Genomic DNA, 23,116 nt, shown 5'->3' on the forward strand with positions numbered 1-23,116 from the left:
TCTAGGAAAAGTACTATGGAAATAGAGATAGCTTTGTTATTGAGAACACATTTTTCAAAAGGTATTTATTCTAGTTATAGTCTAAATTTAATGTTCTTTCTTTTCCCATTCATGTTCTTATTGAAGAACTTTATAAAAACAGTTAATAAATGGTGTGTTTCATTTTGATGGAGTATCAATGTCAGGTTCAGAATAATTAAAGAAAATTATTCCATATACTTCACCATTAACCTTAACTATGACTTTATGATGATCAATACAAATAGAAATAACAATTAGAAATACCCAGCATTATATGAAAAAAATAAGTGAAAATAGATTATTTAAGAAACTGTAAAATTTGCCCTACTCCTTTTCTGGTCAGTTATTATGGCAATTCAGGGAAAAAGATGAAACTTAATTTGCTCTTATTACTTAGATAATTTATTTCCATAGAGATAATCCTCACAGATAAGTTATCGTGGGTGAGGCTGGCCACTGCCTGTAAGTGGGTCTGTAACAGTATTATTCCCTGTTGTGGGAAGTTCCCTTTCTAGTCATTTATTACAGAGCATTTCTTGAGCACCTGTCACGTGCCTGGTACTCTTTTTGCAGGGTGGGGTACACGGTAGTGAAAGGGGCTTGGGGTCTGAGGCAGGACAGTAAACACACAGATGATACACTTGAGGTGGTCATTAATGCCATGAGTAGGGATAATGAGGACGGGGCCATCATTTTGGATGTGGTGGTCCAGAAATTTCTATTTGACGTTTGAGCGGAGGACTGAACAAACCAGATAAATGGATACATGGGAGAAGAATATTCTGGGCAGAGCAGAGTGAGGGGCAAGGCCCTGAGCGGTGAAATATGACACAGCAAGAACGCCAACGTGCTAGAGCCTGTAGTTGAAGGCTTTCAGTCACTCCATGGCATTCCACTGAAATGCTATTTTATGAAGTAACTGTTTTATTCTCCTTCTAGGTGGTGACCGCTACAGGGACACTTGCTTTAGGAATCAACATGCCTTGTAAATCTGTGGTTTTTGCTCAAAACTCAGTCTATCTGGATGCTTTAAACTACAGACAGGTATTGTGATATGCAGAAACTCCCTATTGCATTGCTAAAATAGGGCACTAAAAGAGTAAGAAAGGCGAGCCTTTGGTTTGCAAACGTGCTGCAATTCACGGGGACTTTCCTGCAAACCTGACAGTCACGTTTAGCTATGGTATAGCGGACAGGTCACTGGCTTGGTGTTACGTGACCTTGGGCGCGATATCTAACCTGCCTGGTCCTTCTTTGCTATCTCCAGAATAGGGATGATAAGGACGGTCCCATGGCATCTGCAAGAATTCAGTGAAGTGATTTGTAGGGAAGACACACGTGCAAGGTGCTTGAGGACTCTCTCCTCGTCTAGCCCCTGTGCCCCTGACTTTACACCCTGGGGTTCTCTTTCATGCTTCTCTTGTCTTTGCCCCTGCTGTGCACTGTACTACCAAGCCGACTTTGTTATTCTCCTCCAGTGGTTTTGATCTTGGCCTTGCAATTTCCATTTCTGCCGTCTTTCATCATACATTTTTAGCTTGTACTAATTAAACAGTTTTCCTAATTTTCAGGTCTCCTGACTCCACTGTGTCCTGAACGCAGACGGTTTTCCTGCTCAGGATCACTTGGTGAATATTTCTGCTACATCTGTCAGCCAACATTACAGGTTTTATCCAGGTGCCCCCCCGCCACCCCACTTCCTCACAGAGCACTTCCTTTCTATTCCCTGATGGGCCTTGTTCCTACCCAATACAACATCCTTAGTTTTTCCCCCATTTTACCAACCCCTGTCCTTTTGATTTCTCCTTCTGCTGCTGTTCTGGGCATGAACCCTCTCCCCGTATCATCTTTGGGAATCTCTCATTTAGGGGTCTGGGGCCGGCGTTATGGATGGTGAACTTGGGAGTGGAAATGCCAAGGTTGGAGTCCTGGGTCTTTCACTTCCTGGTGTTTGCCTACAGTGAGTTTCTTATTTCCCAAGCCCCAGTTACTCTACTGTAAATGCGGACACTGATTACACTCACCTCATAGGGTGGTGGTTGTAGGGTCTTTATAAAAAAGGTGTAAAGGACTTAGCACATTCTGAGCACTTACTAAACGAGAACTAATGTAACTTCTGTAGAGTTTGTTCTTAACTTTTTTTGTACAAGCGTTTCTGAATTTTATCTCACTCCTGCATCTCCTCAGTTTGTGCACAATTTTTATGGTGATTTGTCACTCAGCACACGTGTGTGTAGGGGAGAGAGAGAAAAGGGACAACGGAGGGGGGTGGGAAGGAAGAGAGGAGGATTAGTAAGTTCAGCTGTAAGTGAACTTGAAACCAGGGTCTCGTCTTTTTCTCTTCTTGCTGTTCTGTCTTCTGTATATCATTATACAAATACCTAGCACGGTTTTGGGAATGAAATAAGTACATCAGGATGACGAGTGTCTCATTTTCAGCTCTGTCTCAGCCACGGTGAATTTCCTGCCTGGTACCCAGTTGGATTTTAGTCTCAGTTCTGTAATGGTTGGACATCTGCACAGTTGACTTGCTCTAATCCAGTATAAAAGGCTCAGTTGTTATACTGTGATGGAGAAACTGTTCAGGAAAGATTTACTTTGTGATTCTATTCTGTTTTCAGATGTCTGGACGGGCCGGACGACGAGGCCAAGACCTGGGAGGAGATGTGTATTTCTTTGATATTCCACTCCCTAAAATCGAAAAGCTCATCAAATCCAACGTCCCTGAACTGCGAGGGCAGTTCCCTCTCAGCATATCCCTGGTCCTGAGACTCATGCTTCTGGCTTCCAAGGGAGATGACCCCGAGGACGCTAAGGCAAAGGTACTGTGGGGACGGTTTCTGGGGCTGAGTCTCCGTTACTGGCCGGGCTCTGTTCTACACCTGTAGTGATAGCTTCTTGGAGTCACCAGTCTTTAATGCTTGGTAGTGTCTTGGCTGGTACAGGATTGGGGGTGAGTGGGGAGAGTAATGATGAGTTTTGTTGTCTCCTCTGTCAATCATAGAATTTATGGCCAATGGGCATTTGGGTTTGCCCCAGATTACTATTTTCATGTATGATAAACATTGCCCCATAGGATTGAAGGGTGCTAGCTATGGATTTTAAAAGATCTGGGTTACAAAAAGATTTGTGTTTATGATTTTGTAATAAAAGAGTTCATTTTTCGTAAAAAAGTAACCCAAGTTCATCAAAGAATATTTGGATAATGCAGAAAGTTGAAGGAAGAAAAAAAGCACCTACACCTAGTTTCGCTCTCCAAAAACAATCACATTCTCATTTTGCTTTTCAGTCATATTTCTAAGTATAGGTGTGTATTTGGTTCCTTGCAAAGATATATTTATATTTAGTTGGACCTAAGACTATGGTTATAGACTTACCGTGAAATTTTCTGCTCAGATAAATATTTTGAGTCTAATCCCACAATGAGAAATTTAGAATTCATAATTAAATATTTGGTTTCATCCTTATGAAGATGCATTGTGAAAGGGACCCACTCCTCCCTGTGTTTGTATATCGATTAGCATGCCCTCTAAATTGGATCCTGTTTGCCAAGGTGAGGATTCCTCCAGGACTTTTGTGATGAGTAGCGTCTTGTTATGTTGTTGATGCTTCTACAGAGCAGGTGCGTATCATTTTAGACCAAAACTTCCCCATGTTTGAGTTCTTGTTTTTTACCTCTATACAGGAGAGAAGCATATGTCTTCTTGCAAACTTTTTAATTTTTTTCAAAAAGCTTTTCAGAGTCATTGGTCTTCTTTGCCTTGGCCTGTTTGAAGAGATCTCTCTGTAACCTTCACACATAAAAGACTCAAGTGTGGGCATACATTTCTTGGAATAGTCTTTTTACTTATCACATCAAACTAGAATCACTTCACTGCCCTCTGGCATTTACTGTCATAGAGGAACAGACTCTTGACATCTCCTCTAGAGGAACTGTGCTAATTCCTGTTTTCTTATAGTTTCTTTCTTTCTGCCTATGTAATTATGTGAGTATTATAAAAGTCTGTATATTTAAATTCTTTTCCCCAGAATTTTCTATTTTGTGTGTCTTTCCTTTTATGTTTTATTGATGTTTTAGTTATTACATGATGAAAACTTTCAGTCTTCATGCTCAGAAGTTTTTATCGTGGTAAAATACATGTAACATTAAATTTGCCATCTTAACCGGTTTTAAGTGTGCAATTCAGTAATGTTAAGAACCTTTGCATTGTGCGGGGCTCAGGTCATTCTGGAACTAAGAAAAGATTTCTTAAGTTAGATCTTTGATATTTGCTTCCGTTTTGATTTGTTCAGTTTGCAGAAAAAGTTATAACTTTTTAAATCAAAAGTCGTTTTCCTGTTCTCCACTGTTGTTTTTCTTCATTATGAGAGAACACTTGAGTTTATCTCCTGCGTCTCTGATGCAGTCTCTAAAGTTTCAGATCTACTCCTTAGGGATACCATGTGGATGTTCATTCTGCTGCAGGACTTGTTTCCCTGAGATTGTGCACTACTTCCTATGTCACCCTTTCATATCATAATTAAGTATTATTTTTAAAATGTCAATTTATATTGTCCATTTACCTTATGCGGTCGTGCCTTGTTTCATAAGAGGTCATATCTTTTGGCCTCCATTGAGGATGCCAAAGAATTTTTCCAAAATACGTTTTTCTAAAAAAACCCATTTTCATAGGTCAGATTACTTTTGAGTAGAAGCCAGTGTTCTTGTGATGGTCTGTAAGTTTCTACAGAGCCTGGTCTCAGGCTCCCTTGTTGGACTCAACCACGTCCTGCTCTCCTACATGAGCCCACTACCTGCTCCACCGACAGTAGGCACGTAACAGTCCGAGGGACACGGCTTTGCTGTTTCTCCTGCTTCCAGAACCTTCCCCCAGATGTGTGCACAGTCTCACTCTTCCACCTTGTTCAGTTTCTTGCTCTGCTGTTAGCCTGCTGCCACCACCCCTCCTGCGCTGTCGATGGACCCCCGTTTACTGTGCCGACTGTGACCCCTGCTCATTTATACATAGCACACACCACGCCTTACACAGCTGCAAATCTCTGTCTCTGTCTATATCTCCCATCTCTACCATGTTTTTGTTTATTTTCTCTATATTTCCCACTGGAATGTAAGCACCCTAGGCCAAAGGTGTTTGTTTGTCTTAATTCCTGGTACAGACACCCAATAAATAGTTGTAGCATGACTGAATAATTTTAGGAAGATGGTCTATTTTCTTAAAAGAACTGATCTCTTGTGGGTTTTTCTGTTTTCTCACTTTTGAAGGAAAGCACATCCCTTCAAATCTGGTGATTTGCCAAGAAAGAGGGCGCATGATTTTTCTTCTGGTTTCACTCTCTGCTCACCTCAGTGCTGTTTAAATACCCTTTTAAATGTGAAGCTAGATGAATAGCTTTTGGCCCAAACCTCAGCATTTAGCATATTTTCAAATTATGTAGCTTTCTGGACTGAAAGTTCATCTTCTGCCAATGTCACTGACAGATTGGTCCACAGATTGGTCTTGTGGAGGCCATTCGTCACCACGAACCGCAGTAGGCACTGCTGTCAGAACTCTTAACTGTCGTAATAAGACTTTAGTGACGTGGTCTGCATCTCCAGAGTTACAGTGAACCACCAGAAGTCACTCACCCTCTTACTACTCTGCTGTTTCCTGGCTGTTGCTCTAAATGTAGAGCGAGAGAGAGGAGAAGTTGTAGGAAAGGGCATTTTTGGCTCCCTGAAAACGTATCGCCCCAAGGAAGAGGTGATGGATGGTACACCCCATCCCTTCCTTCCTTCTCCCTCCTTCCCTCCCTGCCCCCTCTCCCTTCCTTCCTTCCTTCCTCCCTCCTAGTCCGCCGGCCTTACATTGACGAGAGATTCTTCCCGGGGACTATGAACTCTCAGGCCTAAAGGCAGCCACGTTTAATTTCGGTGATGTTGGGAAATTCTCCTTTTACTTGAACCTCATAAACGTTGTAGTGGGCAGTTGAAAGATATCTGAACTGTTACCTCGATGCTGTTTTACTATCTCAATATTTTTATTAGTTTGACCTTAATCAACCTAATTCCATCGTTTTTGCAACGACACTGCAGGACATGGGATAATGTGTCAATAATACCGTATTTTCTTCCAGAACAACCCAAGATTGTTAGCTCTTAAACTGGATTCACATATATTACCAGATTATTTGGCAACATGTTTCATTTCCAATGATTCTGTTTTATGTGTTCCGTTTTGTTAGGGGAAGGATGTGCCATGTAAGAACGTGGTAAAACAAGTCATGTGAAATCCCATTGAATCTTAGGTGGGTCTGGTATCTGTGGGATAAAATGGATATTGGTAATATATATTTGATTGTTTTATATTCTTTTATGAGCTGGTCAGTCGGATGTGGCCACAAGAGGAGACAGACGAGAGGCTCAGGGAAACAAAGTAGAAACTCAGAGGTCCTAGAAATGCAGGCACGGTGCACCATGCAGGGCTTCATGAGACCCCAGGATGGTCGGGAGGCAGGAGACACGAGTGGAGGGAGAGGGTCCATGGGAAAGGCAAGACATCTCACAGTAAATAGTTTGGGACTGGCTAGTTTGAATAATTCAGGTGGGCTTTGGGGGCTGCGGTGGTCTCTATTTGCCTGGCACCTGGGGTGCTTTAGGACAGGAGAATATTGGCTTGGTGTGTGAGATTCAGGTAAGGCAGCAGGTGGGGCGTAAAGTTGGGATTGGTTGGTTTGTAGATGAAAAGCAAGCTTTGTCAAGTTGTTGTTATCTTTAGGAAGTAGCCCTGGGAGTGGCAGTCTCTCCCCAGCCAGCAGGGTTTTTAAGATGTCAAAACATCGTAATATGCAGGGAACAATGTTAAATTCCAGTGCACCTCTCTTGTCATCCAGGAGTGTATTTCTCAGCAGGAGCACAGTGTGAATTAACGTGCTACTCTCCTCAGGTGCTGTCCGTGCTCAAGCACTCACTGCTCTCCTTCAAGCAGCCCCGGGCGCTGGAGATGCTGAAACTGTACTTTCTGTTCTCCCTGCAATTCCTGGTCAAGGAGGTAGGACCGTGTTTGCCTTTTCGTGAGATAGGATCGGTACCATCTCTGTTTCTCATCATCTTGAACTAATTCCAGTCTTTCCAAGGTTATAGCCAAGGATTCCTACTACTTACAGTTGATTTAATTATCAAAGTGGGCCAGGTAACGAGTATTAATCTCTCTTATGTTGGTATTGTGGACTGAAAAAAAAAAATGCACAACCTGAAAGGTGAGAATTATGTTTTATTCTATGGACATCCTTAGGACTTCAAGCCCAGGACATAGCATCTCAGATAACACTTGAGGGGCTGCTCCCAAGAGGCAAGGGAGGAGCTAGGATATATACGGGTTTTTGCAATAAAGACCAGGTGGTCAGAACTTCAAAAGATGACTGTTCATTAAAGAAAGCCAGACATCTCAAGTTAAGGAATTTCGCGCTTTTCTGTGTATGGGAAGATGCAAGAGTCTGGGCTCACTGAAATCATTCCTTTGATCTGCACCTCAGCTCTCTGGGGCCAGTGTCCTGTGCTTTCTCATCCTGAGTTCCCTCAGAGCTCACCGTCCGGGCTGCTGTAATGTGATGGCTTGATGGCTGCAACATCTTCTGCTTACCGATATGGCAGCAACGTTTTAGTTCTCAGTATTAAGTACTATTTTAAACTGGCATTTAATAAGTTGTCTGTTAATTAAGGTATGTGGTTGAGTCGAGTCAAACTGATAAATTATGTCTGTTCTTTAGGGCTATTTAGATCAAGAAGGTAATCCTACAGGCTTTGCTGGACTTGTGTCACATTTGCATTATCACGAGCCTTCTAATCTTGTTTTCGTCAGTTTTCTTGTAAGAGGCCTTTTCCATAATCTCTGTCAGCCAACCAGAGAAGGTAAGCTTGACTTTTCATACGTATGGTCTAAAAACAACAAAGATGCTATAGTGAGGCTAACACTTCAGGAAATTCTTTTTTTCTACAAAGAAAATACAAGTTAATATTTAGATAATTTGGAGATACCAAATTAGATAAAATAAAGTTTTATATACCTACTAATATAGATTACATAGGAGACAGCCATATTTTGTGGCAACTATTTAAAAATAACAACTTCTTATTAACTTGAGAGATTCCTTGATTCCAGGATTCAGAAATACTAATATATGATTTTTTGATAAATATTTTTCTAATTAAATGTACTATATGCTCATCATAGAAAAAGGATGTAGGAAACCATCATGTTAAAATAATATTCACTGTTGATATTTGTGAATATTTTCCTCCAATCATATTTTCTTTGAATATAATTGTATAGTGTATTTAAATAGCTGATATCATGTTAGTTGCATGATCTAGAAACTTGTTTCCCCCCAGGTTTGCTTTTGTCAAATTGTGTACATTTTTTTGTGAATTCCGTTTGTAAAGCCCATCTTATGTTTCATTTCATGCAGTTTTTATAAAAGCCTTTGATTTTTATAACTAAACCATAGATCTTTAAACTATGTCCCTAAAAGAAATGTTTCTGTCTTTGTGCTTAAGTTCATTGTAGTTACTGATGCCTGGTGATTTCCTTGCCTTTCACAGCATAACTTTGCTTTATCTTCCTTCATTAACTGGCAGGAACGTTATTTTACACAATGTCACTAGGCTCTGAATGTGCATTGTTCTGTGAAACAAGGATACTTAGGAAGTTCTGTCTCCCAAAAGCTCTGTAAGAGGAGAAATAATTTCAGGCAACAAGAAGTGCAGTTGTGTTTATTGCTGTGTGTGTGTGTGTAGGGAGGTGTGTGCGGTTATAAACATGGAGACAGAAGCTTTATGAAGCAGATAATATGGACGTTGCTATTTTGTACATGAGGAAACAGAGAAGCTAAACAAATTGCCATGGTCGCAAAACCTAAATATTGTAAGTCTTGAGCCAAGATTCAAATATGAGCAAGTTATTAAAGGTGGCACTTTTTAACACGACCATGTGACAGTCACGTGCTGTGGAGGATGGGAGTGAGTCAGGTTGATGGGATATATATATATATATATATATATATATATTTTTTTTTTTTTTTTTGGAGTATAGTTGCTTTACCATGTTGTGTTAGGGGTTGACAGTATATTAACGTGAGTGGCGGGGAGGGGAGGGGGCTGGGGGGTTATTTGTGGGTTAGTTTTGGAAACCCTTACGTGCTTGGCTGAGGAGATTGGATTTTGTTTACGAGGCACTGAGATGCAATCAGAGGCTTTTGAGGAGGTGAGATCATGATCATTAAATGCTTAAGAAAACCAATCATAGACTAAAGGGGAAGGTCCCAGGTAAGGGGACAAGGGTCTTTGGTTGGAGTTACAAGAATCTGAAGTAGAGGGGGAGCAGCAAGAAGGAAAAAGAAGGCACAGGTGTAAAACTGCCAGCAGAGATAGTCATTCCCTAGTCGCTATACTTGTTACAAATTTCTAGTCTCCATGAAATAACGTACAATATAACATTCAATTTATATTGTTCAATTTAAACATTAAAAATGGGATTAATGCACTTTTTATGTTTATGACAAGATATTTTATTTTGTATAGGCTCAAAACATTTTTCTCAGGATGTTATGGAAAAGCTAGTGTTAGTATTGGCAAATCTGTTTGGAAGAAAATATCTTCCAGCAAAGTTCCAAGATGCTACGCTCAAGTTTTATCAATCCAAGGTAAAATTTATGATTCTGATAACATTAAATAATTAAGACAATTTAACAGATCCTACCATAAATGATTCCACAGCAGTAGAATTTTATTAATATAGAGTTCATTTGTTTTATAGAAATAATTTGTTCTTCTGTAATCAGTGTTATATTTAATCTGTAATTCTCATGTCTCCTCTATAAATCTATCAAGAGATTGAATGCCTTGAGGAAAAATGGGATAAAAATTTTTGCTCACGTTTGCCATTGGATTGCATAAACGTGTAGCAATCAGTGGCTAAAGAAAAAAATGTACGTAATTATACATTAAATGAACTAATAGTTGCCATCATTGAATCTCTAGTTCTTTTAGCATCTTTTTACCTTGCAGTAGGTCTATGGACAGGAAGTGTGTGCTGTAGACTATAATGTTCTCACTGAAAAAATATTAGAATAGTCATCTAAGAAATCATCCCTTGACACACAGACTGTTGTCCGAGTTTATTTGCAATGACTTCTTCGATCATGATTCCCTGTCATTAAATCAGCATCAAATATTATTACTAATGTATTTCACTAGACTCTGAGAAAGTGGGAAGGGCTGGTTATACCAGATAACCTTGGTAAAAGGTGACAAAGAAGAAGAAAAAGAGAAGAGTTCATCTATATTTTCTAACATCACAATGTTAAGTTACCATTCTTAGCCCTCACAGAATGTTCTCTAGACCAGTGAACACAATTTTAGTCATTGACTTTTCATCTTCATATTTTTTTCATCACATGTACGTTCTTGGACTATTATTTGTTTTGGTTAAATAAACTTATTTTTCTTATAAAAGACAAGTCAGTATCTCTATTCTTACAAAGATGGTTATGATAGAAAAAAATACAATAAAAAAAGGTTTTGAGTGGAGGCCTCCTATTTCTCTCTCTTTTTTCCTTTAAAGATTATTGGCAATTTGAGCACTTCCAGGTGGGACATGCTAGGTGGCCATCACTCCTGTTGCAACAGAGAGCTGTGGAAGGGATGAGGATTATATTGGCTAAAATTATAAAATGGCAAGAACTTATCCAAGGTGTGATTGGACTCTCCAACCATGATTTTTCTCTCAAAGAACTTGTTGATGCGGACGAGGTTGAAAGTTGTACTTAGCATATCCAGAGAGCCTCTCCTGTGAGATAAAAAACAAAACAAAACAATAAAGCTTTTAGTGATTCCATGGGGCTGGAGTGACAGACTAGACACTTGAGACAGTGTTAACTCAGGACATTCACTGGGTCAGATCTGCATGAAATGTTGGGGTGTTACACCAAATTTCTTGCAGTCTTGTAGCATTTATTAAATAAAAACCCACTAGAGGGAAGAGTTTGAATTTATTCATAGGCTTATATTACCCTCAAGGCATTTTTAAAGCCATCTAGGGCTGAAAGATGTAAATGTAGGTTATGAAGCTCTACAAGAATGAAGTGGATCTTTGGGAATCTTTTAGGGCTGAGAAGACTGAGACCCACCAGCCTCATACTCAAAACCCAAGAGGGCCTAGGAGCAGAGATGCACCAGACGTAGACTGAGACTTATTAAAACTGGAAAACAGTATCAATCCACTTCAATCTCTACTTAGACTGAGGTGATCACATCTTCACTCACTTGGCCAAACACAAAATTGGGGAGCTCACTCCAGTGGAAGATAACATTGTTTGAAGTCTATCAGGTCCTTTTACAAACACTTCTGGTGAAAGAAAAAAAAAAACACCTAAAAAAGTGAGTAGGCAAGAACGTATGACCAATTAGCAGGAATGAAAGCAGGCAATAATAATCAACACGAAGATGATTCAGATATTGAAGTTAGAATATAAGGACTGCTTAAGAAAATGGGGGAAGAGATAGAATTGATGAAAGGATGGAGAATTTCACTAGATAGTTACAAAATTGATGAAAGAATAGAGAATTTCACCAGGCAATTGGACAGTCCAGAATTGAAAAATGTAATGTCTGATCAGAATATACATATCAGAAGTCAAAATCAGTGAGTTGACTGATAGCTCAATAAAAGGTATCCGAATTGTAGCACAGGGAGAAAAAAATGAAAATAAAAGCAATAGCATATGAGAATGTGGATCACATTCAAAAGGTTTCACGTAATATAATGGCAATCCCAGAAGAAGAAGAGGGAGAAGAATGGCAGGAGGGTATTCAAAAATAATAGCTGGGAATTTTCCAAAGCTGATGAAAGACAGCACTCCATAGTTTCAGAAGATTAGTCAACTTCAAGAAGGATAAAGAAACATTAAACTAAAACTACTGAAAATCAAAAACAAAGAGAAAAACACAAATCAGCTAGAGCCGAAATAGACATTTCCTTGAAAAAAGCAATAAGATTGATAGCTGACTTTCTGACCAAAATAATGGAAGGCAGAAGAAAATAGGAATATAATTTTCACTCCACTCTGTTTATTTTTGTGCATGAATGTGTACAGATACTTAGCGTATGTTTTAAACATAAGTTAAAACAGGGTAAATATATTGTGATTGGTTTCATGACTTATCAAGAGGCTATGCATACCTTATTTTTAAAGTTTTTTTGAGGTATAATTGATGTATAAAAATTGCATACGTTTAATATATACATGTTAATGCGTTTGGACATATGCATACACCTGTGATATCATTGCCACAACAAAGGCACTAAACATATCCACCATGTCCAAAATTTTTCTTCTGGTTTTATTTATTTATTTAGTTAGGAATACTTACCATGAGATTTATCCTCTTAATGTGGTTTAAAGTACACAGTACTGTATTGTTAACATAGGTACTATGTTGTAGAGAAGATCTACAGAAATTATTTATCCTGCATAACAATAATTTATATTCAATGAAAAACAATTCCCCATTTCCACCTCCACCCAGCCCCTGACAATATTCTCTGCTTCTACGAGTATGACTATTTTAGGTCCCCCATGTAAGTGGAATCATGCAGTATTTGTCCTTCTGTGAGGCTTATTTTACTTAACATAATGTCCTCTAGGTACATCCATGTTGATCTCCTTTTTTAAGAATGAATAATATTCCACTGTATGTATACAGCACACTTTCTCATCGATTCATCTTGTTGATACACACTTGGGTTGTTTGTATGTCTTGCCTGTTGTGAATAATGTTTCAGTGAACATGGATGTACAGGTATCTCTTCAACATCCTGATTGCAACCCTTTTGGATATATACCCAGATGTGGAATTGCTGGATCATATGATAGTTCTATTTTTAATTTTTTTAAAGAAAACTTTGTATGTTTTTCATAGTGGCTGCACCAGTTTACATTCCCACCAACAGTGTACAAGGTTTGAATTTTTCTACATTTAAAATTTTTCTTCAACCCTTATAATCTTGTTTTTTTTGATGATAGCCATTCTAACAGGTATGAGGTGCTATCTCATTGTGGTTTTGATCTGCATTTCCCTGATGATTAGTGATGCTGAGCAAATTTTAATATACATGATGGCAATTTGTATGCCTTCTTTGAAGAAATGTCTTTTCAAGTCCTTTGCCCGTTTTTCTTTTGTTTTTGTTTTTTGTGTTTTTGTTTGTTTGTTTGTTTTGCTATTGAGTTGTACTAGATTCTTAACGTATTTTGGATATTACCCCTTATCAGATGGTTGGTTTAGAAATATTTTCTCCCATTCCAGAAATGCCTTTTCACTCTGTTGATTATTTCTTTTGCTGTGTGGAAGGTTTTTAGTTTGATGTAGTCTCACTTGTTTATTTTCACTTGTGTTACCTATAATTTTGGCGTTACATTAGAAAAATCGTGACCAAAACCAAAGTCGCTATATTTTCTTTTATTAATTTTACAGTTTTAGGTCTTACATTTAAGTCTTTAATCCATTTTGAGTTTATTTTTATGTACAGCGTATGGTAGGGGTCCAGTTTCAATCTTTTACATGTATATATCATTTTGCCAATACCATTTTTTGAAAAGACTATCCTTTCTCTATTGTGTGTTATTGGTACCTTTGTCAAATATATGCTGGTAATATATATGTGAAATTTGTTTCTGGACCAGAAACACCTTAATTGCCTGAAAATTGAACAAACTCGTTTCATTTCTAAATACACATAAGACAAAAAATAAATAAAATGGAAATTATCATATTTTAGTTAAATGATAATGAAGAATACATACAAATATAAGATGTGATTTATGCACTGATTAGAGGGACATTTATAGCCTTTATAACCACATCTTAGAAAAGAAGACAGGCTGAAAAAAAATCAGTGATTTGACTTTTCAGCTTAAGGAGTTAGGAGAAAACAAAACAAAGCAAAATAAATAAAACAGAATATCTAACCTAAGGGAAATACAAGAAAAAGAATAATAAAATGAGAACAGAAATAAAGTAAATTGAGAACAATTGTAAAAAAAGGGAAATCAACAAGGCCTAAGTTGCTTCTTGGTTAAGATTTATGATAAAAGTGATGAATACACAGCAAGACTCGTTGACAAAGAAGGGAGAGAAAGCACAAATTACAATTATCAGGAAAGAAAATGAGACATTTTTACAGATCTTATGTAGTACATCAAATGGAAAAAACATTTGACTATTTGGACAAAATGGGCAAATTCCTAGAAAATGCAACTTTCTAAAAGTAACCAAGGACTGTATGAATAATTTCATATCTGATACCTATTAAAGAAATGTAACCAATTATTTTTTTTCAATTTCCCATTTAAAAAAACCCAGGTTCAGATGGCTTGAGTGGTGAACTTTTTTAAAGATTTAAAGAATAACAGCAAATTTTCACAAACTCTTCTAGAGAATATAAAAAGAGGGAGCAAAACTTAAACTTAATATCAAAACTTGACAAGGACATTATAAAAAATTAGAGATGTATCTCTTTTATGAAAATATGGATGGAAGAATAATTAACAAAATATTAGAAGAATGAATCCAGTGGGGTTTTAAAGACCCTCACAATTAAGTGAGGTTTATTCCAGGCACAAAGGGGACTTTATATTGTTGCTTGCTTTCCAAACATGTCACTAGATTCTTTGAAATATTCACAAGTTTAATGTCATTTGAGGGCATACTTCTATTTAAAAGAGTTTTGATTAAGTAGCATGAAAACAAATTTTTAAGAGTAAAGGTATTGGTTTTTATAACACAAATAGGAATAAAAAATGAATTTCACCTGAATTTCATAGATGAAAGAATGGAACAGTTACATTACTGAATAGATAGATAACTATAGAACTATATTACATTGTTCTTTGCAGTTCTTCCAAACTTTCAGTTTTCAAGGATGGTACGTAGATCTCTCTGAAAAATATTTGGCCTCCAGTTTTTTGTTTTTGTTTTTTTTTTTGATGACCTCCTTGATGATTTAGGTGTTTCTGGAGGATCTCCCTGAGGACTTCAAGGCTGCTCTAGATGAGTATAACACAAACGTGACAAAGGACTTTGCCTCTTTCCTACTGATTGTTTCCAAACTGGCTGATATGAAACAAGAACATCAGCTCCCATTGTCAAAAATAGGTAAGTGTGTCTTAGCTCCATTGTGGAGCAGTTTAAAAAATAAATAATCTTGCCTAAGAATATTTTATCCCATAAGAAGAGTAGAGCCCTGGAAAGATCAGTCTGCCTTAGAATAAGGGGATCCTTTCTGCTCTCTCAAGGAAGAAGGTATGATTATTAGAATTAAGTAAAGGACAATGGAGAATGACATTGAATAGAGTCATTTATAAACCATCTTGATTAAAGGTTGGGTTTGGGACAAGCCTGGAAAATGGAGTAAGGACACCTATGAGATGAGGAGAAACGAGAAGCGCTTCTGTCACTTTTTCCTTGAGAGGAGCTATGCATGGTGGTCATGAGCATAAACTCTGTGCATATGACCTGAGTCCAAGCTCTGGCTCTGCTACTTGTTAGCAGTGGGACTTCAAGCAGGCGACTCCATATTCCTGCCTCGATTTTCTCAACAGATAAATGAGGAGGGTAACACTATCCACCTAGTTTGGGTGAGCTCTAAATAGTTAAGCCAACGTCTGTAACTATCTCCAAACAGCACATAGCACGTAGTCAACACTCCTAATCTTTGCTCTTACTTTTCATGAGCTATTGGGTGGAAATCTTCCGGGAGAAACTAAACTGGAAACGGTGACAGGGATACAGGGAAAGGGGTGAGCTCTGGGTAGCCATTTCCTGGTTTTGTAACATCCTCAGCCGGAAGAAGTCAGGGAGGAGGACCGTGTAGCTTCCTGGACAGCGTGAGAGCGCGAAGCAGACAGTGGCAGTGGGTGTGGCGAGCATCCAGAGGAGGAAGAACAGGAGCGGGAAGGTTCAGCCTCAGTCACAAACGAGAGCCGACTCTGAACGCGCCCTACGGTGCTTTACAAAGGGAGGAATGGAAAACATACTTCTTCTCATACGCCATTTGCAAACCTGCTGCTGGTGGCTGCTTGAATCAGCCTGTCTAGAAGGATTCTGCAGCCAAGTCTGAGTTGGGTGGGAAAAAGGACCAAGGTAATAACAACAATTCTGGGCTAGAAGAGGATACAATTTAAATTTAGTCTTTTATGACCTGTTGATCAAAGCAACTAAAATATAATACAGAATTTTATACTGTTGATAATAGTATTAATAACTAACATTTATTGAATGTATTCTATGCCAGGATGTGCTGCTTACTCTATGTGATCTGTCTTATTCAGTCTTCATTACGATGTCGGTCCTTGAAAGTTGAATGGCTCCCCTTTGCCGCCTGGTCTAGAGCAGGTGTGTAAAGCTTGGCAATCTGGCTTAATCTTCAAAGCTGATTTGTGCCAACCTCTTATGGCCAGATTTCTCAGGTAAAGAGTGTGAAGACTCCCAACTTGTGTCTCACTTGATGAGCTGCAAGGAAGGAAGAGTAGCCATTTCTCCGTTTGCCTGTCTCTCTGGGAACTCTGATGGCAATTTGCTTCATCTAGAAACTTCAGACCATGTAAGTGGAAAACGAGGCTTATAAATAAAATGTCTTTAAGAAAGAATTGGATTTATACTTCTAGGCAGCTTAGCAAGGACTTCACATTCCCCAAATTGAAAAGAATTTCAGGTGTATCAACAGAAATATCCAGGAAAAGGGGCTCTTGAGGCCAGTTTCTCACCCTGGCCTGAGGAACCCTGTTCCATTATACAGAAATCCAGGATCACCACTTTTCTGGAGATTGACAGAGGTTTGCTGTGAAAAGAGCACATAAAACTATCTTCAGGCTTTCCCAGTATTGCTGTAGATGCTGTAAATCCCATATATTCTGGATCAGTGATGTCAAAAATGAAGTATAAAGAACTAGATACATTTCAAATATGCTGGATAACCCATTTGAATGTTGGAATAAACTTGTGGAAATTTAAGTGTAGTTGATTTACAATGTTGTGTTAATTTCTTGTATACAGCAAAGTGATTCAGGTATATACACACACACACACACACACACACACACACCTATATATATGCTTTTTCATATTTTTTTCCATTATGGTTTCTCACAGAATACTGAATATAATTCCCTGTGCCATACAGTGTAGGACCTTGCTGTTTATCCATTCTATATATAATAGTTTGCATCTGCTAATCCCAAACTCCCAAACCATCCTTCCTCTACCAGCTCCTCCGCTTTGGCAACAAGTCTGTTCTCTGTGACTGTGTGTCTGTGTCTGTTTCATAGAGAGGTTCATTTGTGTCATATTTTAGATTCCACATATAAGCGATCTCATCTGGTATTTGTCTTTCTCTTTCTGACTTTGCCTAATATGATAATCTCTAGGTCCATCTGTGTAGCTGCAAATTACATTATTTTATTCTTTTTTTTAATGGCTGAGTAGTGTTCCATTGTATATGTGTACCACATTTTCTTTATCCAGTCATCTGTTGATGGACATTGAGGTTGCTTCCATGCCTTCACTATTGTAAATAGTGCTGCTGTGAACACTGGGGTGCATAAAGCTTTTCGAATCACGGTTTTTGTCTTTTCTGGATATATGCCCAGTAGTAGGATCACTGGATCATATGGTACCTCTATGTTTAGTTTTTTGAGAAACCTCCACACTGTTTTCAAAGAATTTTGAAAACCTGTATAGACCCTTGTGGACACATATATTTTTATCATATATTTAAATAGTTTCTGATGATACAGATTCCATTTTCAGATAAATGTTGATATGTTAAAATAGAACCACTGCATCATCCTTTTAAATGTATAAAATGGAATATAAATACTAAAGCGTTTTAACACCCATAACTGTCAAGTTAAAAACAGTCAAGAATAAAATTTTTAGTGATTTAAATTTTGATATAGTTCTTTTCCTCTTGTGTTTAGATTCTGCACTCCCCCACATAATTTTACCTTACTTATCCACCAATTCCCCTTGATTACAAATCTTCCAGATTTTTGGGGTCAAAACAATTTTCTGGATCATAACGGAATCAGAATATTCTAAGAACTTTTAATAATAATAACTTTCTGAGCTACTCCCCAGTCATTTTAGAAAGTAGCTGTACCAGTGTGCGCTCTCACTGGCCCTGCACTAGAGTTCCTGTTGACACCATAGAGTTTTCAAAAAATGAGCAGACATGGAAAACTACTGATGTGCTTTCTTCCTTTTCTTATTTTCCTTTTTCTTTCCTCTTTCTTTCCATCTTCTTCCCCTTCCCTTTTGTTCCAGTAATTGGCATCCAAAGATTGTCAGTTACTCAGTTTAAGCCTTCTTTCCAGACATGCAAGGCACCAGCTCCCTGACGCTCTGTGTACAAAGGTATTTCCTGCACCAGTTAGGATACTGATAAAATTTTAAATTAGCTTTTCTTTCCTAGTGAGTCTTGCTACATTCTAGTGGCCGGGTAGTTAAAATTTTTATTGTACGTTGTGAGGCCGTGATGTTCATCTGTGGAGCCAAGCCATCCTACTGTCCTACTTGGGACAGCACTACCTCAGTGTGTATGAGAGACACCCTCTTCCTTCACTGTGAAGAGTGTGCTTTAAACATGTTGATTCTAGGAAGGAACTATGAAGCACAGTGTAAGAAATCATAAACTTTCTTTACACATAAATAGTAAATTAAGGAGAGCTCTATTTCTTCAGGTCACTCTGCGCACCGTTGGCATTGATAGCACTCGGGCTCCTGTGCTGTGGCCACAGGGATTTGATCTCCAAGGAAGAAGAATGCAGCTCAATGCTTATGCACTCGATTTCTATAAACACGGTTCCTTGACAGGATTGGTCCAGGACAACAGGTGTGTTTTATCTGTCTCCGTCTCCATCTCCCTCCCCAGCCATCCCCAGCATCCCCGTCATCTCCGTCATCCCCATCATCCCCATCATCCCCAGCATCCCCATCTCTACCTCTGCCTCTACCTCTCTCTATCCTTTTCACCTCTACCTCTCTCTCTCTCTCTGTCATTTCCACCTCTGCCTCTACCTCTAGTTCTATTTCTATATCCATCTCTATCTGCATCTTTACATCTAATAAATGAATGTAATGAATCTTAGGCAAACACCTTCTTACAATTTCAAGTATAGGTTAATCATGCTAAACATACTGGAATTTTTTCTTACAGACTAAGGGCAAGAGAAAATACATTTGGTGGTATTGTTATTCGTGTTTGACCAGCAAAATCTTGAGACTTAGGCTGACTCACTTGACATAAAGATTTATACTACACTTATCAATATTTGCACATGTTCACAGATACGTTTTTTATTTAGTACTATTTATTGATTATCATATATTTTAAAAATGGATAACAATAACAAATAATGCCATGCTCTGCATTGTCTGAGAGAAGTATATGAAAAGAATATAGTTCACACATCTGAGGACTGAGACTATGACAGTTGTTTTAACTCTTTGGCAGGGAAACCATTTTCAAAAACAGTGTGCAGGGATTTACTGGGAATGGAGAAATTGGCTCAGTCACTGAGCACATGGACATGTGTGTGGGTGTGTTGGGGGAGGGGAATTCTGTCACACCATCGGAAATTCAATGTGCATTTTAAATACATTTTGAGCAATCTTTATTGAATTCGAGTATTTAGAACTTCTGACCCTCTTGAGAAACACTGATCATTTTTTTTTTAATTTATTTATTTATGGCTGTGTTGGGTCTTTGTTTCTGTGCGAGGGCTTTCTTCTAGTTGCGGCGAGCGGGGGCCACTCCTCATCGCGGTGCGCGGGCCTCTCACCATCGCGGCCTCTCTTGTTGCGGAGCACAGGCTCCAGACGCGCAGGCTCAGTAACTGTGGCTCACGGGCCCAGTCGCTCCGCGGCATGTGGGATCCTCCCAGACCAGGGCTCGAACCTGCGTCCCCTGCATTGGCAGGCAGACCCTCAACCACTGCACCACCAGGGGAGCCCACTGATCATTTTTGACAATAGGACTCATTATTGTGAATAAAGTAGTTGTGACACCAGTGAGTAATTCACTTGGTTCTTCTCTTTGACCCTCTGGCCCCATCCACGCTCCTGATCTTGACTTTGCCACTTGGGTTTCTCCTAGAAGGTCAGCCTCCCGTGTTCATTGATTACCTCTGGTTGTGAACTTGTGACTGGAGTTCATAATTGTCATTCTCACAGATTAAATCATCTGGGAGTCTGTGGCAGAAATGATTTTAGTAAATACATCTTGACAGACAAAAGTAATCCATTAATGACCAATCCAACATTTCAATATGAAATAAATTCTTTAATGTTTTTATACCATTAATTTTCAAAATGTTGTTTTGTTTAGGATGAATGAAGGAGCTGCTTATCAGTTGTTGAAAGATTTTGGGCTCACCATTCAATCTATCAGGTATGTTATACACTTGAAATATTGCTTTCAGATTTTCTAATAATTTAATGGTAATTTGAAAAATGTTGAGCTCATACTTAAAGGTGCCCCTGAGCCTCTTAGGTGCCAAGCATTTCAACTCCCCAGAGACTTTGCAGACCTTCTCCTCAACTCTCTGTTGCATTGCTTCTATAATAGAACTAATTCCAAAATCTTTGAACTTTCACCTAGACCAGAGCCTCAGCCCAGGCACTTTAGACCAACAGGCAGCAGTATCCCGAAGCTTCAAGAATCCCTAGACCCTCACGTTCTCAGTTTCCACAACCAAGGTTTCCATTTTAGTTAATGATACATAAAAACATAGGCGTGAGGATGAGATCTGGGGACTGAGAACAAAAACCAGTGAGTTAGATGGTATGCATCACATTATATCTCTTGAATATTGTTCAGGAGGAAGTGTCCAGGAGTCACAATTGTGAGTCTGTAACTAGGAGGAAATTCAGTATTGTGGGTACAGAGCTGGTCATTCTTTGCGGTAGGTCAATGAAGACACCAGGGAAAAACTGGACCTCTAGTGGAATCAAGGCAGGTACAGGTTACAAAAGGCTGATGAAAGGTCTGGTCCTGACTGTTCCCAGTCCTCGATGAGCCCAGCTGCACTGTCCATTCTTGGATTTCCTCTCTGCATTCTCGTCACCTGTGTATCAGTTCCTTATTGCTGCTGTAACAAATGACCACAAACATAGTGTTTAAACCAACACAACTTTAGTGTCTTACAGTTCTGGAGGTCAGAGGTCCAAAATGGGTCTCACTGGGCTGAAATCAAGGTGTTGTCAAGGCTGCATTCCTTTCTGGAGCCTCTGGGACAATCTATTTGATTGTCTTTTCCGGCTTCTAGATGCTTTGATTTTGGCCCCTTCTGTCTTCAAAGCCAGCATTGGGGGGCAGATTCTTATATCAGGTCACTCTGACATTCACTCTCTCCTGCCCCCTGTCTTCCACTTAGAATGACCTTTGTGACAACAGTGGGCCACCCAGATAATCCAGGTTAATTTCCCCACCTCAAGGTCAGCCAATTAGCAACTTCAATTCCATTTACAGCCTTAATTCTCCTTTGCCATGTAACCTAAGGATTTATAAATTTCTAGGGATTAGGACATGGATGTCTTTGTGGGCCATTATTTTGTTTATCACACCCTGTTTTCTTAATTTTCTCATACATCTAGGTAAAGGGAGGATTGTTTTGCTTTTTGTAGAGGTAGTTGCCTGTGGGTTTAAGTATATACTGAAAAAAAAAACCCCCCACAAAATGACTCCATAAAAAAAAATGTGGGGAAAAAGAAGGGGATTTGTGCTGCTATTATTGAAGGGAGGAGGGATCTGGTTACATGGGACTTGGTGGCCATTAAAATCCTCTTGGTAAAATACAGGGAGAGGAGCTGCATGGTGATTGTCTTGATTGATTGATTCATTGACAAGGTGTTTTTTTGTTTTTTGTGTTTGAGATAAACATGTTCCTTATGATTCTTTTCCTCATTTTGCTCACATTTCATCATCTAGTGGGATTTACTTAGCTCTGCCTCCCTGGGGAAAGCCCTTCTTATGATACCGACTCTCAGTAGAATGGGTGAGTTTTATGTGTATCTGTATTTCCATTTACAGTGTTTCTTTGCGTGAACTATGTGAAAATGAAGAGGACAACGTGGTCTTAGCATTTGAACAACTGAGTGAAACCTTTTTTGAAAAATTTAGGAACATTTGAAATCGAAGTCTACCCAAACTAATTAAAAGATTGCCTTGGGCATTTTTAAAGTCATATTTTATGATTCTCATGCTTTTTGTTGGGAATACATATATGATGAAGTAGAAAGGGAAGGAGTTTGGAGTCAGGGTTCTGATCAAACTTGCCCTGCTCTCCTGTGAGCATCCTTGGATGAATCACTTAGTATCTCTAAACCTTGGCTTCTTTGTATCATTTAGTAACAATCGTTATGTCTCAGCTAGTTTGTAGATTGATTGAGAAATGCAAGGATTTTGTATGAGATTGAAGAACAATGTTTGCTCTGTGAGACCTAAACAAATATTACATTCTCAACAATTTTCTCCTCAATGTTATAATTTGTAAAAAGTCTATTAAGGCTAGAATAAATGATTACAGTATCCTGACATTGAAATATATTCTCTCTAATTAATTTAAATGTGATTCCATGACTTAGATATGGCTGTTGGAAGAGTACCTTTTAGTGAAGTTAAACCACTTTTTATAAAACATGATGGGAGTTTTGGTATAAATTCCATGGTGCTTTAAATAAAACATACCTGATGATTTGGCTTGATTTTAATTCTACGTAAGTAACTGAAAAACCACAAACAAATAAAATGGGTTTAATCTATTTACCGTTGGTCTCTTTGTGTCAAATCCACGCGTCTTTCCATCCTCTTGCATACGCATTTGCATTTTATGGAACATAGTTCATATAGGGTCACTTTCCTGCCCCAGCCTCACCTCAGATTATCATTCTAGAACCTATTTTAGACCCTAAACTTGAACAGAGCATTTTTTCCTCAGAGCAAGGTCTGCTCTCTCCTACTATCAAGATGTCTTACTGAAAGATGATCCCTTGTATGGCATTATT

At 38.6% G+C, this 23,116-nt stretch overlaps 1 protein-coding gene across 1 annotated transcript in view; it reads left to right on the top strand.

The window, feature by feature from the left end:
• The window catches only part of LOC137769958 (probable ATP-dependent RNA helicase DDX60), a 76,069-nt gene extending 53,532 nt beyond the window's left edge, over positions 1-22,537 (top strand). The window contains exons 28-37 of the mRNA XM_068552165.1: positions 961-1,065; positions 2,643-2,843; positions 6,945-7,049; positions 7,768-7,909; positions 9,578-9,699; positions 15,061-15,208; positions 16,513-16,655; positions 18,793-18,944; positions 20,439-20,501; positions 22,143-22,537. Of these exons, the coding sequence (XP_068408266.1) occupies positions 961-1,065; positions 2,643-2,843; positions 6,945-7,049; positions 7,768-7,909; positions 9,578-9,699; positions 15,061-15,208; positions 16,513-16,655; positions 18,793-18,944; positions 20,439-20,501; positions 22,143-22,242 (1,281 nt within the window). The 3' untranslated portion in view covers positions 22,243-22,537. The remainder of the gene's footprint in view (positions 1-960; positions 1,066-2,642; positions 2,844-6,944; positions 7,050-7,767; positions 7,910-9,577; positions 9,700-15,060; positions 15,209-16,512; positions 16,656-18,792; positions 18,945-20,438; positions 20,502-22,142) is intronic.
• The last annotated feature ends 579 nt before the right edge of the window (positions 22,538-23,116 follow it).

This window comes from Eschrichtius robustus, chromosome 10, assembly GCF_028021215.1.
Source record: "Eschrichtius robustus isolate mEscRob2 chromosome 10, mEscRob2.pri, whole genome shotgun sequence".
NCBI lineage: Eukaryota > Metazoa > Chordata > Mammalia > Artiodactyla > Eschrichtiidae > Eschrichtius > Eschrichtius robustus.